We start from the raw sequence: 15240 nt of genomic DNA, 5'->3' as shown, positions 1-15240 counted from the left end.
CAGCCCCTTACCATTACTAAAATAACATATATGCAGTGTCGTGTTATTAAAATATTAAAATCTTCTGACTCGTTAAAAGCTGAGGCTGTAAAGGGGCACTCAGCACACACACCAGGACAACACACACAAAATTATACTGGCCATAGTGCCAGTTGCCAGGGCCTCATTCGTCTGCAAAATGCAGTCCAGGGTATACTACGTGGAAGTGAGGTTGACTTTTGGGTGCCTATGTGGAAGGTCACCCCTTACACCCTAAATATCTTAATTGTTTCTGATACTAAGGATATCACGATCCTTGCACAATTCCTGGATATGAACTTAAGACAACCTTGTATTGTTGCACACATTCTTATTTCATGGCAATCAAATCTAATGGAATCCCAGTGCAGTGGTAAATATGATTTGATTATGGTTCATCTTTTCTAGAACAGGTTTTAGCAACTAGCTTGCATTTGTGTAAAGCAGCTAGTGCTCTGTGCAATGTGAGATTCCTGGCTATGCACTGCATCCCATGGCCAGTAAACAGGAGAGCAGAAGTGGCGGAATCACTTGCATTGCACTGTTACTTACAAATTGGGTGACGACCAGGGAACGGATTTATATGTAAATACATATTTATGTATGTTGAGTGCAGGTTCTTCAGTATGCCAGTGTGTGGAGGTAAAAATACAACTACATTTAAGTCACACGCAAAAGCATGTTATTCATAAACTCCTCAACATAATTTGTAAAGCAACTTACATTATTAAGCATACAGTACATATCCCTTTCTCTCACGAAGGACTGTATAGATTTACAACATACATGATGAAAACAAGACAATAGAGCAAAGTTAGATAACATAAGAGTAAAAAGATTTGGCGTACATAGTCGGTATACAACAATGTATGAAGTTTAAATCAGTTATATGCTGTACTATGTTTGAGCATCATGGCAATCTAGACTCGAAAAATTCAGTTTTTATTTTTTTTATATTTGTACATATATGAGATTATTACTCATATTGTATATATTTTAGTTATTTTACATATATCAGAACATTTCTCAACATAAACTACATATTCACGAAATAACTGAATGTCTCCATGTGACCGAAAGAGTTGGGTAAATTTCTTGCAAATAACTGACAAAGTTCGAAGCAACATGAGAATGAGGGCACAAACATCGGCTCCTAGTTGTTACAAACATTATTTTGGCAATGTTGGAAGAGAGTCCCAAGTCGAGCAGCCCATTGCTAACAAACCCTCGCTACTAGTTTGCATGCCCGACAGCAGTGCCAGAAGCAACAATTTTCTGGCACCAAAATGGGATTCGCTTCTGGTTTCTCTTCAAGACAGTCAGGGCAATAGTCACAATGCCGAGACCATATTTTATGTAGCTTGTGCAGTGTCTTATCTTTTTAAAAATTTAAATTTTTACAATTTTTAAGTCCATATTGAACTCCATATTTTGGTGAAAATAACTAAATATATATTTACATATTTAACACATTTTACTACATATAAATCTGATTCCTGGTAATTAGCAGTTAGTAAAGTTTAATTTCATTCTTGCTATATTTACGGGGGCGATGTCATGGAAATTATGTAAAAACTTTGTATTTTTTTCAATGTTTTTGACAACGTCGCTCTTTTCTCCATTCTAGTGTTGGAAACACACTTTCACCAAGGGAAAGCAATAAGTGCACAATTTTTTTCCATGTTAATGGAAAACATATCAGGCAATATGCAGGTACCGTTCATGTCCCGGTGTTGCCTGCATGGGGGTTTGATGAATTTCAAATTTCATGAAAGAAATAGTTTCTTCCCTTTCTTCTTCTTCTAACTGATTATGGAAAATTTGCTTTTTCTACTGCAGGCTTATAGCCCAATGTGTACTGAAGAAAAAATAGTATAATTTGTATCCCTAGTGTTCTTAGTTCCGGAGATATAAAATTTTATTGAAAAGAATGCGGAAGTTTAAATTTCCCACTGAAAACATATCTGTACTTTGCGGGTTCACTGGCAAACATTCTCCATTGTTTAAGGGTTAAGGCTCAGCTAGACATTTGGCTGCCGCGAGGGCATTTTTTAAAAATATTTTCTCCTCCTTTTCCTTCTAGAGCATTCACATAAATCTTCATGTGGTTTCCTTTCGCTGTTGTCTAGATATTCTCAATAGTTTCGTGATTATATAAGTCTATTAAACTATTGATAGTATCTAGACAAGAGTAAAAGCAAACCACATGAAGATTCACATGAATGTTCTAGAAGGAATTCTAAGCAGATGTAATTTTTCAGATTTTGGAATATCATAGCGGTTTTTCGAAAGGAGAGGAAAATTTTTCAAAATTCCAGCAGAGCAGAGCACAATCAGAAAATATTCAAAAAGGTAAATAATGCAGAAAATATATTCATACCTGTACATGTGCAACAAGTAGGATGATACTCTCCGATACTTCTTGTACTGGATGGCTCTAATAAGGGTCTTGTTAAACAGTGACTAGGGAAAAGGGAGTGCCCAATGTCCTAGCCATCCTACAAAAATGAATGTTTATAAAAAGATATTAAAAATACAGCAATGACAAGCTTTTTCTCTCCCTTATTGTTTCTAGGGATGCTACTGTTGATCTAGCCTTTTGCAAATGGTAGCAATGAGTCACTGACATTGAAAGCAAATAAATAATGATTTCTACATGAAGTGAGTACTTCCAGGTTTCATAATCATGGGCAAAAAAAACTGCGCATTTGTTGAAAACCTAGTAACTGCATTACCTACAATAGTTAAATTGTATGGTTACAAAGGGGTTTACACATTTGCTCTTGCTTTTAATCAACTACGAAAATGTTTAATTAAATGTAGGCACATTACTGAAAATGTCTAATTCTTTATTTTCTGCAAATAATACATAACAGTCAATCTGTATAACAGATATAACAATGCTCTATACAAAGCATGTTCTTAAAAATGTTTTCAACAAAGTACAGATATAACAGCAATAGAAAACATTTAATTTCTATCTTTGTCCAAACCAGAATGTTAGCCCAACTCGATCTATTACTTCACCGTCTGTATGATTAAAATTCTTGTTCTAACTTACGAATAATATGTACATGTCTACAAAACAACTACAAAATTAAAAACACACTTCCTAAATTTAAATGCAATAACGCAAAAAAATTGAATCATGAAATAACAAGACTGCATAAGCTATTTCCCTGATGCAGAAGTATGTATTCGTAAACCATGCATGGATTTGATTTCTTCTTTCAGTGCCTGCAAATAATAAAAACATTAATGAGGTTGATGGTAATGTATTAGGGAAAGATCTGAAGAATAGGGATTATCACCTGTTAATGGCATACTGATAAAAATTACTGATAAGCTTACAAAACTGGTATTCTGGTAAATAATCTCATAGCTACAGCTAACTACAGTCACTAGAGCTACACTTTAGAATTCTAGCTGTAACTTTCACTTCGCTATAAAATTATTGTAGTGAACATTTTTCCGTAGCTACATTTCTTTCAAACATGTTGAGGTATAGTCATGTCTTTCAATTTTACGCTGGTTATGATCCCTTGTGTTATATGTTGATATTCTTTTCTTATTAGTTTTTAATTTGCTTTAAAATTGGTTACCACAGTCATGGGCATCCGGAGGAGGGGGGTTCAACAGATCTGTTGACCCCCCGCCCCATGGAAATTGGTATTGTTTATTTCAAGTTGCCAAAAAAATTAAGTTTGTTACTTATAATGTTATTAATATAAATAAAGTTCATAATGAAAATGTAAAAAATGCATTAAATCAAAAAAATTGAGAGTATAATACATGACAGTATTTTATGTGCAGAGCCTCCATGGTGGCTATCTCGAATTTTGGATGTCATGTATGGTCTCTTGATACATTTTCCAGAAAAAAAAACATCTGTAGTAAGGATTGCATGCCTTCAAATGAAGGCATTCTCCACATACATGCCTCCCCATCATGCAAAAACCCAACAACCTTACAAATGGTCAAACTGACTCCTAAATGAGTTAAGGAGATATGGTTGTTTTTCTTTGTTAATGTCTGCAGAGGCAACAATATTGGTTGTACGGTGTCACACAGGCCATACGCCATAAAAGTAGGCATCAACAAAATATCACAGGCAGGATTTTTTTTATATGCCAGAATCTCAAGTAAAGTGTAAAATACCCTTAGAATCCTTGCGGAAAAGGACACTAAATTATTTCATTGCATATATCTCCATAACAGTGCACGATATGAAAAACTGTAAGAATCAATTTTGTACATTTTCAATTCTGAACAAAAAATGCCTCCATAAAAATTTGTCAAAAACCATTCTTGAAGGAGTTACGATTGAATTTCTTTGTTAGTGGAAGTGGCAGCCATCTTGGATTTATGACGTCACACAGGCCATATGCCTCAATTGTTGGCAAAACACCTGGTAGTACATGATTTTGTACCACACTAGCAACCTATCACCAGTAGCCATATACATTCTCGCTTGTCTTAATGCTTTTAACCTTACTATGAAATATTGATATATGCCCCTGGACTACAAAGAATAAAGTGGTTTCACAGTTTTCAAAATTCCAAAAATTAGACTTTTATGCGAGAGGGCATGCAACAAACACTAAAGCTAAAATTTCCCTTCAACTTTCAAAACTTTTATTTTAATGAGGTGTGTAATAGTTAATAACGAAATAGAATAACTATACATTTAGGTAAACTAACTGCTTCACATGTAAAAAAGATGTGCTGGGTATTCATGCATTCTGTGGATCGAGTAGACAAGACTCCCCAAAGATATAAATAATAATAATAAACATAAGCATAATAATAATTATTATTACTATTATTTCTTCTACTATTCAAGTTTTATCCATTGCCTGACCCTCTAAAAAGATTCTTGCTACGCCCATGGCCAGAATACAGACAGCAGGCCTGTTCTTGGTCTATATTTGGCATTAGGTTGTTGTAAGCAGGCCCATCAACTGTGGCAAGAATATCAGTTTCAGCTGCACTACATAAGCAAAGAAACTAAAAGTTAAAAAAAAAATTACAAGTGTATATATACTCTGTCCCAGTAATCTCTGGAGCAGGTGAACAAAAACAAGTCCTCTGCACAAGTATTAACTCCAGAGGACTCGACCAATAAAAATGTGAGGGGGGGGGGGAAGTATGTGCATGGACTGGAAAAGCAGCAGCTTGCACTGTTTTGTTCGGCTCGCTCGCTTTCTTCCCCTCTCTACAATTATGCACAGTGCTGCTCCACAAATTCCAGAGACAGAGTGTAGGGGTACTGACAGATAGGGACTATACTACAACTATGCTATTGATAGAAAATTAATAAAAAGAGTCTTCATATTTACCTCATTAATTAATCTATGCTGATTTACAAGAGATAGGCCTCTGAAATCCAATGATACAACCTTGACTTCAAACATTTCTCCACAACCACCTAAACATGGATAAAAAAAATGAAAATTAATACTAAAACAAATGCCTTATTATACAATCATTATTGCAAAAGTTCTCAAAGCAATTTCATAAAAATTATTAGTTATTTATTCACAACAGGATTGTCTTGTTCTTAACTGAAAATGTATTGAGAATGACATGATTAAATATATGTAAAAAGACATGACTTTCTATTACTTGCATTAAATGGCATGTTGCTAAATAGTGCCCGAAGTTTTCTCACATCTTTTCTTAATCTTTCTCACATTACCAAAGGGAAATTGATACAAAATTGAGCATTTATTAGTCAAGAGAAAATAGCCATTCTTAAGGAAAAGGAACTGACTGAAAAATACTCTGAAATTCCTACAACTGACACAGGGAGCCCACTCATTACGCAAAATTAAATTTCCTGCCTTTTCTGGTATTCTAACTATTTTAGACCATTCTTTAATAATTTAAACACACTCATAACTAACTCTTAGTTTTCAACTTCGCATGTTAATCAAATGAGTCAAGTTAACCAACATCGTCGAAAATAAATTACAAAAAGTATATATCCATTATCACTAACATTCATACAATGCAATTTTTATACAAGGGTCGTTCAAGGTTGACCGGGACTTTTATTTCTGCAGAGGAAATAGGTAGCAGAAGAAACACCAAACTATGTCAGTTTTTCAAAGTATTCTCCGTGCGCACCGAGGCACCGTTGCCATCGTTCTGGCAGCTCCCAAATTCCTTTGGCGTAGAAAGAACTTGGTTGTTGTCGTAGCCACTGGAGGACATCGCTCCGCAGTGCTTCGTCTGTCGTGAATTTCTTCCCTCCCAGATGGTCTTTAAGGGGTGCAAACAAATGATAATCACTGGGGGCTAAATCCGGACTGTAGGGGGGATGGGGCAGAACTTCCCAGCGCATGTCGGCCAGAGTTGTTGTTGTCACATTGGCCGTGTGAGGGCAGGCATTGTCATGGAGAAGAATGACATTTCCAGACAACATCCCAGGTCTTTTCTTGCGAATGGACTTTCGTACAGCACCACTCAACAATGTGGAGTAATACTGGGCATTAATCGTGCTCCCTTTGTCCAGAAAATCCACATGGATAACGGCCTTCATGTCCCAGAAGACACTTGCCATGATCTTTCCAGCGGACGGCTGCGTTTTGCTTTTCTTGGGGGGCAGGGAACCTTTATGCCGCCACTCCATGCTGCGTCTTTTGGTCTCTGGGGTTGAATTGTGCAACCATGTTTCATCACACGTGATGATGGATTGCAACAATTCATCACCTTCTGCTCGAAACCGATTCAGAAGCTGTTCACAGACCGTCCTGCGTGTCCACTTCTGATCGAATGTCAGCTGGCGGGGAACCCACCTTGCACAGATTTTGCGGAAACGTAAGTGGTCGTGAATGATTGTCTCAACACTCCCAACACTGATATTCACCTCGGCAGCAATATCCCGCACTGTTACTTGCCGGTTCTCAAGAGTCATTTGCTCAACACGTGCGATATTCACTGGTGTGACTGCAGTCGGGCGAATGTGTCCATGCGCTTCATTTGTCACCAGCTCCCGTCCTTCGCGAAACTGCTCACACCATTCGTACACTCTTGTCCGCGACATCGTTTGTTCACCATACTGTGCTTGCAATTGTCTGAAAATCTCAGCTGGTTTCACTTTCTCCTTCACGAGAAATTTGATTACACACCGCTGCTCCACAGCCACAGACACACTGCTTGCCGCCATGTTCGCTGCAACTGCTGCGCATGCGCGAAATATGTCATGCTGGGTGCTAGTTACTCGCGAAGGAATACATTACGTCACCCGCACGTTTCATCACGATCCGGCTATTCATAGATTTTTTATGTACGAAAATCCCGGTCAACCTTGAACGACCCTTGTACAAACTAAGTTTCTATAAAACCTCTTTCTTAAAGTTTCATCAAATTTTGAAAAAAAGAAATAAGAAATGTACTGTAATAAATCAGTGGCGACTTGTGGAATTTTTGGGTAAACAGACCGAGGAAAGTTTTCAAAAATGCGTTGAATTACACAGTGATATGTATCACCTGTACCTTGGATTAGCCATTGGATTTGTAATGTTAGCTGCAGGCCCTCCCTGCCTGTCATGTGTGGATTAAGAACAGCTTTGCCAATACCAACCTCCTGATAAGAAAAGGTGCTGCTTCAACTCATAAATTACGCTAAATGTGATAAAATTATGCTAGGGTTTATTATTATTATTATACAATTATTATTAATTTATTATTATCATTTTCTGATGGCTGTAGTAGTTTTAAGTTCAATTTTATTTTGCTATTTTGGAGTTGTGAACTGTGTCATTGATCATTAATTGTAGTTCAGCAACATTAGGAATTTAGACCATTCATAAAAAAAAATTAAAAATGGGTTTAGCATAGTGCTTGAAAAAAGTTGAAGAAAATTCCATGACTGGTAACGGCGTCTGTTTCTTTTATTTGTGACCTCCAACTCTTTCTACCGATTTCCTTTTATGAAATGTTCCTCTCTTGTTAAATTGGGGAAGATAAAGAAAAGATGAAAATAAGAGAATGGATCAGGGCCTGTAAAAGCTTGTCCCTTGGTCGGTATACTTCCTTTTGTTTGAAACAAGTCGGCTATAGAAATACAAACAAGATCTGAAGATTTTTTTTTTAAATAAATATTTCCTCAAACTATCTTCATTGGAATTCAATTTCTCTGCTGGATTTTCCATTATGCCAAACACAGAGTGCTAGGTGCCAACGAAGTTCAAATTTTGCTAGGTTTAGAACCATTATGCTAGAGTTGGCATCACTGTTGAGGAACCCATGGGACCTTCCTCGCGGACCGTATAACTGGCCAACCCCCCATGTACCCCTGCCCTCCCTTGCAGTGCCTGTAGGATGACAAGAAAGGTTCCTCAGACGATTGGTCGTCTTTGGGCAACAGATCTGGAACGAGCGGGTGATAGCTAGCACATTAGACTCTTGACAGTCAAGTAGCGAACCTTGATTGCGCTCAAAATTTTATAATCCTCATTAAACTTAAAAAGAAGAAAACTGGAAACAAGTATAAATGAACTGTAGGTAGTTCCTCACTTCCTACATGGAGGAATCGCCACTGTAATAAATATATCATGCCTTACCACTACAAAAAAATTGTAAATTTCAGAAGGAAAACAAATAACATGTAGAGCTACTGTACGTTTTAAAGCACTTATCCAAATATGTAACCCGAAAACATCATTACTGACACAGTAGTTATCATAAATGAAAAATAGTATTGCTTTACGGTGAATTCACATTTCTTTGGTACAACTGTTCCATATACGTGGGCGTACCCAAAAGAAACCGAACTAATTTTTTTGTGAACTTATTTATTCACATTTAAGTACAAACCTTCAATCCCGTTCAAAGTACCACTTACATTTAAACACTTGTCCAATCTTTGATTCCATTTTTCAAAACATTTTTTAAAGTCATCTTTTGTTTGGTCAAGAATTGTCATACAGACAGGGCTGTGTTATTCCGGGGCATTGTCATGATGGAAAAACCAGTCACCCGACCACCACAAATCGGGCCGCTTCCGCTGCACACTGTTGTGCAATCGTTTCAAAACTTCATTGCACTGAACTCCAAGTCACTCCCGACAGCTCCACAATTTGTTCAATGGTCCATCCTCGATCTTCGCTGATGATTTCACGAATTTTTTCAACATTGTGATGTGTTCGGGCCTTGGAAGGACGACCAGAACGAGGTTTGTCATCAATTGACATTTCACCATTTTTGAAATGGGAAAACCACTCAAACACTTGAGTTTCCCCCATAGCATCATCCTTGTACGCCGTTTTTAACATTTCAAGAGTTTCTGTTCCACTCTTTCCGAGCAAAAAGCAGAATTTCACCGCAGCACGCTGTTCCCGAAAATCAGCCATTGCAAAAACGACGATCACACAAAACAGCTGTCACTCTAAACTCTGCCGAAACGTGTCCTGACCTGCTTCAGCGACGGCACTCGGCTTACGGACTCGGAAGGTTCGCTCTATGCACTCCTAGCGGCAAAATGCGGTACTACACAAGCTCTGCCTACCACAAAATTAGTTCGGTTTCTTTTGGGTACGCCCACGTATATCCACCTAAGTTTGATACATTTAACACTTGGTGGAGGCATGTAGTGGTTCATATCACAATTTATTAAACTGTAGGTACAGTTCTGATTAGCCTTTCTGTGCATAAAGTAGACTTAAGTTCACAAACAAGAAATGCACACATCCACCATGTTTCATTAAGTATTAGTGTGTCTATGTTGATAAAAAAAAGCTTCCTAGGAGAAATATATGTGTGTGTATGTATTAACACAAAGTTAGTTTGGAATGACACCATTTTGCTTCTGACACAACAAATAAATCTTTCCTTTAACCATTAGATTTATATTGCATCACTTGTTTTCTGTTCCTTACCTGATGTATCAGTGACTTCGATTGAATTTGCTTTGGGAAACTTGCTTTCAAGGAGTGTCCTTAGTTTCTGCTCTTTCTTCGTGGCTAGTCTCTCTTCTGCAGCCTTCCAAAATGAAGACAGAACCTGTAAGAAAATAAGTAAATATGAAATTATAATATGTATACAATACCGATCGTCACAAGTGCAAAACAAAATGGGCTATTGGGGCATTCTAACATTACGTTTGATTGATTGATTTGCTTTATTTTACTTCGCTTTTTGTGTCACTTTTGGCTAATTTACAAAGATGGGGATGAGTGATGAAATTTATGAATGGACACTCAGAAACATCCATGCCCAGGCTGGGATTCGAACCTGGGTCCCCTGGCATCGTAGCGCAATGTGCTAACCACTCTGCCATGGGGGCCGGCTCTAGCGTTACATGTGTGACATTTTGCACATAAAATATAAGGTTCTAGACATGGGAGTGGATTAAAATATTCATAATGAACTGATTTCATACATTTATTTAGTACTTTGTGGCATCTGCTAAAAAATGGAATGAATGCATGAAAAGCATTGACGAAAATAGTGTTACTTATGCAGGAGGGCGTGAGGGGGTGCTTGTGAACCCCTTCAACACCCTCTACATTCAACTGAAAACACTAACCCTTAGAGTTTCATATTATGTCATGTCGTATTGAGTTCCGAATGTTAGTTACTGGAGTAAGACAGTTATTATTGTATGCAACAAGGAAGCACTGAAAGAGATACCGATATACATACTTTTCTGTACTATAAAAATCAGCTGCCGTTTTTATCTTTCATCAGCATTGTTGTTAAGAATTCTCTCTTCTTTTGTTTTTCAAGTGTTCTTTTCTTGGTTTTTGTTAATTGCCTTTAGGTTAATGTCAGTTATGTTTTTTCTTTTTCTTTTTTGCATTGTTGATAAACGGTTTATTTTCCGGCTGCTTGTTCTTTCTCGCACTGGAACAAGAATTTCAGCGGCTTTCAAGGTATCACAACCTTGGAGAAAGGACTTGAGGGAAAGTGAGGCAAGTCCTGGTTAACCTGCAACGAAGCCTAGAGAGGACTTCCATTGTCTTTTCTAGTTGTTAAGCTATTTAGTTTTAGTTGTGCCTTTCGCACTGCCAAGCATTTAACTTGTCATGTTAATGACAAGTGCTCTCATCATCGAGGATGAAGGATGAATAAGTTACATCCATCACCCAGCAATTAATTCTGATCCCCATCATTCTGTAGAATGATACGATACTATTATGAACTGTTCAGTGTCGGTGTTCTGTAAGGCCCAAGTTCCATGTGTATAACGTGATCTGTGATGTTATGTTTTCTACAAACAATTAGTTTCTAATCCCTCTCACACTCTCATAATTGCTTGCTTGATTAGATTAGGTGGGTCATGTTTGGTTCTCTAAGATAATAATTCAACCTGATCCTAAACTACTCAAAACATATAAAAATTAGCAGTGTATGCATATGGGGTGGGGGGAGGCACTACTTTCAATGTTGTTTATTTTTGTACATATAATGCTTAAGGATCATTTGAGGTAAATGCAACTTTGTATTGAAAACACAGCAAAATTTCAGTTACTACTTTCACCAAGTGCAAACCTCGTTTTTGTGCTATTTTCACCTAAATTCAGGATTCCTCACAATGTGCAAAACATTTGCATTCTCTTGTAAGATTTTCTTTTGTGTTGCTTGTTAGGTTCCATGTATCTGTCTCAAAAAATAATCAGTTATACATTTCTATACCATGTGACATAGGTAAACTGCTCTATCTAAAAAGTGGTGGTAATAATACTTATTTTTAATTTCTGTTTAAGCCCTATGGTTAGTTTGGTGATTTAACTTTCAACAATTGACAGTGTGTAAAATATAATAGCATCTGTACTTCATAAAACAACTGGTGAAAACAACTTGTTCTGCTAGTCTCAACACCTCATCAACATAGTTACACTTTTTTCTCAATTTCATGGTAACAGTTTCACATTTCTTAATTTTTACAGAAGAAACTACTTACGGAAATGAGTTTGTCTAAGGTTTACAAAGTTCGTCGAGGTATTTTCTTTCATCGTGGAATATATTTGACTGGGAAATCATCGATTTTTCAAGAGAAATATCTCACCGATGCATAATTGCCATTGTTTTCATTTGCCTCCTATACCTAAACCGGATGCAGCGTACGTTTCATGACGTAACCCCCTGTCAGTGTTTCCAACACCTTTTTTTTTTCACTATGCTTGCCTAACCTAACTTAACCTTATCAGAAATGGTTCGTTGGGCTATCTGTGAATGGTTAATGTGGCTATACGTGAATGGTTTGTGGGGCTATCTGTTAGCTACCCGTGCATAATGTACAATTTCCACCGGTGACAAACACAATAGTAGGTATTTTTCGATCAAGAAGGTTGGAAGCACTGCATACCCACAACATGAGTCAAGATGTGGCCGCCATAGTGTGTGTTTCTTCAATTTTACAGGAGAAAGTACTTACGGAACTGAGTTTCTGTAGACTTTTGAAAGGTCATGGTTCTATTTATTCGGCCAGTAAAACATGTATTTTTCGACATTAATGTCTCTGCAATGCACAAAAGCTCTTGCCTCCATTACCTTCGACTACGTGAACCAAATGTTCTGTGCGTTCGATGACGAAACCCCCCATCAGTGTTTCCAACAACACCATTGTTTTCCCAAAACATGACAATTTTAACTATGTTTGCCTAACCTAACAGAACCTAACCATGCCATGAATGGTTCGTGGGCCTAATCGAATGGTTTGTGGGGCTATCTGTAAATGGTGTGTAGGGCTATGCGTGCATGGTTTGTGGGGTTTTGGAACCCGGAAAAAAATAATCTGTAACACGAAAGTAGGAATTTTTTGGTTAAGAAGGTTTGGATGTTGATTCGGGGCTACTTCCGTGGCGTCGCATTCGTTCGATCCCGCGGGTTGTAGTGTAGCGTTGTGGTGGCTTTTATTTGCTATGAACAAAGTGGATTTCTTGTTGGCAACATCATTTCAGCCATTGAGTGACCAAGAAAAACTTGTTGTTATACAATTAGGTTTAGAGGGCTTCAATGAAAAATTAATTACAAAATTAATAAAAAAAAATAATTACAAAACTTGCTGAGCAGAAGAACAGGAGAGCACAGTTCTTGTTTAAATGAGAACCAACGTTCATAGAAAGGTACATTTCACAGCAATACCTGTTTCTTGTGTAATTCATGTGAATGGTCATTATATTTCAAATTCTTTAAAAAAATAAGTCCAATTTTGTAGTTTAGAAGAAGATAAATACCGGTTTTTTGTAATTCATATGAATTGTCATTATATTTTAAATTCTTAAAAAAATAAGCCCCAGCCAAATTTGAGGCCACGAGACGCCACTGCCGTGATGGTTTTTGGGGCTATCGTGAATTGGTAAATGTTTACTATCCTTCGGACACCTATAACATCCGAGTTTTGTCAATTTTTGACATTTGTACTTACCTATCTGCTTCGCAGATCATTTTTTAACGTGTATTCACGTTTTTTTGATCATTTTTTTTTAAAAAAAAAAGTGTTTTTGTAACTGAAGAACGTACGTTCCCGCAAATGGTTTGTGGGGCTATGTGTGAATGGTTCGTGGGGCTATGCAAGAATGGTGTGTGGGGCTATGCGAGAATGGTGTGTGGGGCTACGCATATTTTATTCGAAACCAATTTTTAACTATTGTGACCCTACCTAACCTAACCTTACCGGAAATGGTTCGTGGGGCTATGCGTCATTGGTTGAATTTCCGCTATGAAACATTCCCACATCACACAAAACACCTTCCAGATGTTAGACAATACTACAGGAACTTATTACGGTAAGTAGTTTCTTCTGTAGAAATGAAGAAATCTGTCCGAAGGGTAGTAAACTAGTAAAAAGGTAAAGGTAAAGTGTTCCCCTGTGCTTAGCACCATGCCATGAAGGCGTATAGGGGGTGTGGGGGTAACGCCCCACACTTTCTTGATCCGGTCGTGAGTGGGGGTGATGTGATCAGCACCATGCCCCTGACCGCCTTTACCCCCCAGGGTTTCCCCCAGGTACCCATGTTATTCGACGCTGGGTATGCACCGGGGCCGCTTCAATAATTACTCTTTATGTCAAAAATTCAACTTTTTTTGGTTAAAACATTCCGTGAAAAGTTTTTATTTTTTTTAAATTTAGGTATTTTTCGTTAGAAATTCATTATTTCAACTAAAGAAATGTGCCGCAATGCAGAATAGTACGTTAGCAATGTAAAAAATTGCGAAATAAATCATTGATAGGTGTCTCCGGTATAGTAAAGTAGTACCGGATATTAAACTGGAACCAATAAAACCTGAAGCAAATTGAATGTGATGTCTGCAAAATTCCCTTCACTTTTTTTGGCATTTTTCACTGAATTTCCCTTCATGTGGCAACACTGGTTGCGTGATACTTGTCGCATCGATTTGAAAACTCCTTCACTCTGTCAGAATTTCCCATCCAGAGTACAGTATTAGTAGAGTGAACACCTTACATTGTTATTCACTACATATATTTTTGTGCATAACACTACACTATATAATTAGAGAAACTGGCATGGACCATACATATATCGAAATAAACTGTAAACACCCAAGTTTCAGTTCTTTTCTGTAAATTGTAAATTAAAATGTAAATTAACGAAGAACTTACAGAAAATGAACGTGTCCTTGAGGTAAATTGTCGAAGCATTTTCTGTATAATGAACTGATTATCCCGTTGTACTCTCTAAAGTTATTTACATAATAATAACAACGCAGAATATAACTTTCACAACTTTATCACATTTCTTGACCTTTGTTTATGTCACAGCATCAACACAGATTTACACAAATCTTTTCCAATGCCACAGACAATCTATTATGTTGGTTTTCTTCTTTTTGATCCACTGCCCAAGATTTTTTTTTTTCTAATTTAATTTCCCAGCTTAAATAGTTAGGCCACTGTGATTAGGCCTAGTTTTCTTCACAAAAGAAACTCCGTAAGGGCATAATTCTTCTGCGGTGTAATATCTTGTTGTTGAATGCTTCGATTTGTTTTACTGGTTTTACTTTCCACACGTAATAGTAGCACGTCCCTTTCCTTTTGCTCTTCGTACAACAAAAAATTGACCCATTTAAGCTACACATGTAAGTTTATAGGATCGGAATTACTTATCAGAAGCGATTTTTTTTAAGCGGAATATAAAAATGTTCGCAATTTAGGTATGTTAGTTTTGGCATGTAAATGTACTTTTCGAAGAATTTATGTGACGTAGTACAGCGAAAGGTGGGACTTTTGTTATATTTGTGTGTTAAAAT

General features: G+C 37.2%; 1 protein-coding gene across 1 annotated transcript; it reads right to left on the bottom strand.

Annotated features, from left to right (window-relative positions):
- Positions 1 to 2846: 2846 nt before the first annotated feature.
- On the bottom strand, positions 2847 to 14949 carry LOC145983025 (bolA-like protein 3). Its single transcript, XM_083116308.1, has 4 exons — positions 14594 to 14949; positions 9903 to 10026; positions 5358 to 5446; positions 2847 to 3255 (listed from the first exon to the last, which is right to left on the bottom strand). The coding sequence occupies exons 1-4, from the start codon at positions 14630 to 14632 to the stop codon at positions 3190 to 3192; spliced, it is 318 nt and encodes a 105-aa protein (XP_082972434.1). The 5' UTR covers positions 14633 to 14949; the 3' UTR covers positions 2847 to 3189.
- Positions 14950 to 15240: the final 291 nt, after the last annotated feature.

The sequence above is a fragment of the Lepisma saccharinum genome, unplaced genomic scaffold (assembly GCF_977018435.1).
Source record: "Lepisma saccharinum unplaced genomic scaffold, izLepSacc3.1 HAP1_SCAFFOLD_558, whole genome shotgun sequence".
NCBI lineage: Eukaryota > Metazoa > Arthropoda > Insecta > Zygentoma > Lepismatidae > Lepisma > Lepisma saccharinum.
This window is presented reverse-complemented; position numbering and strand designations above follow the sequence as displayed.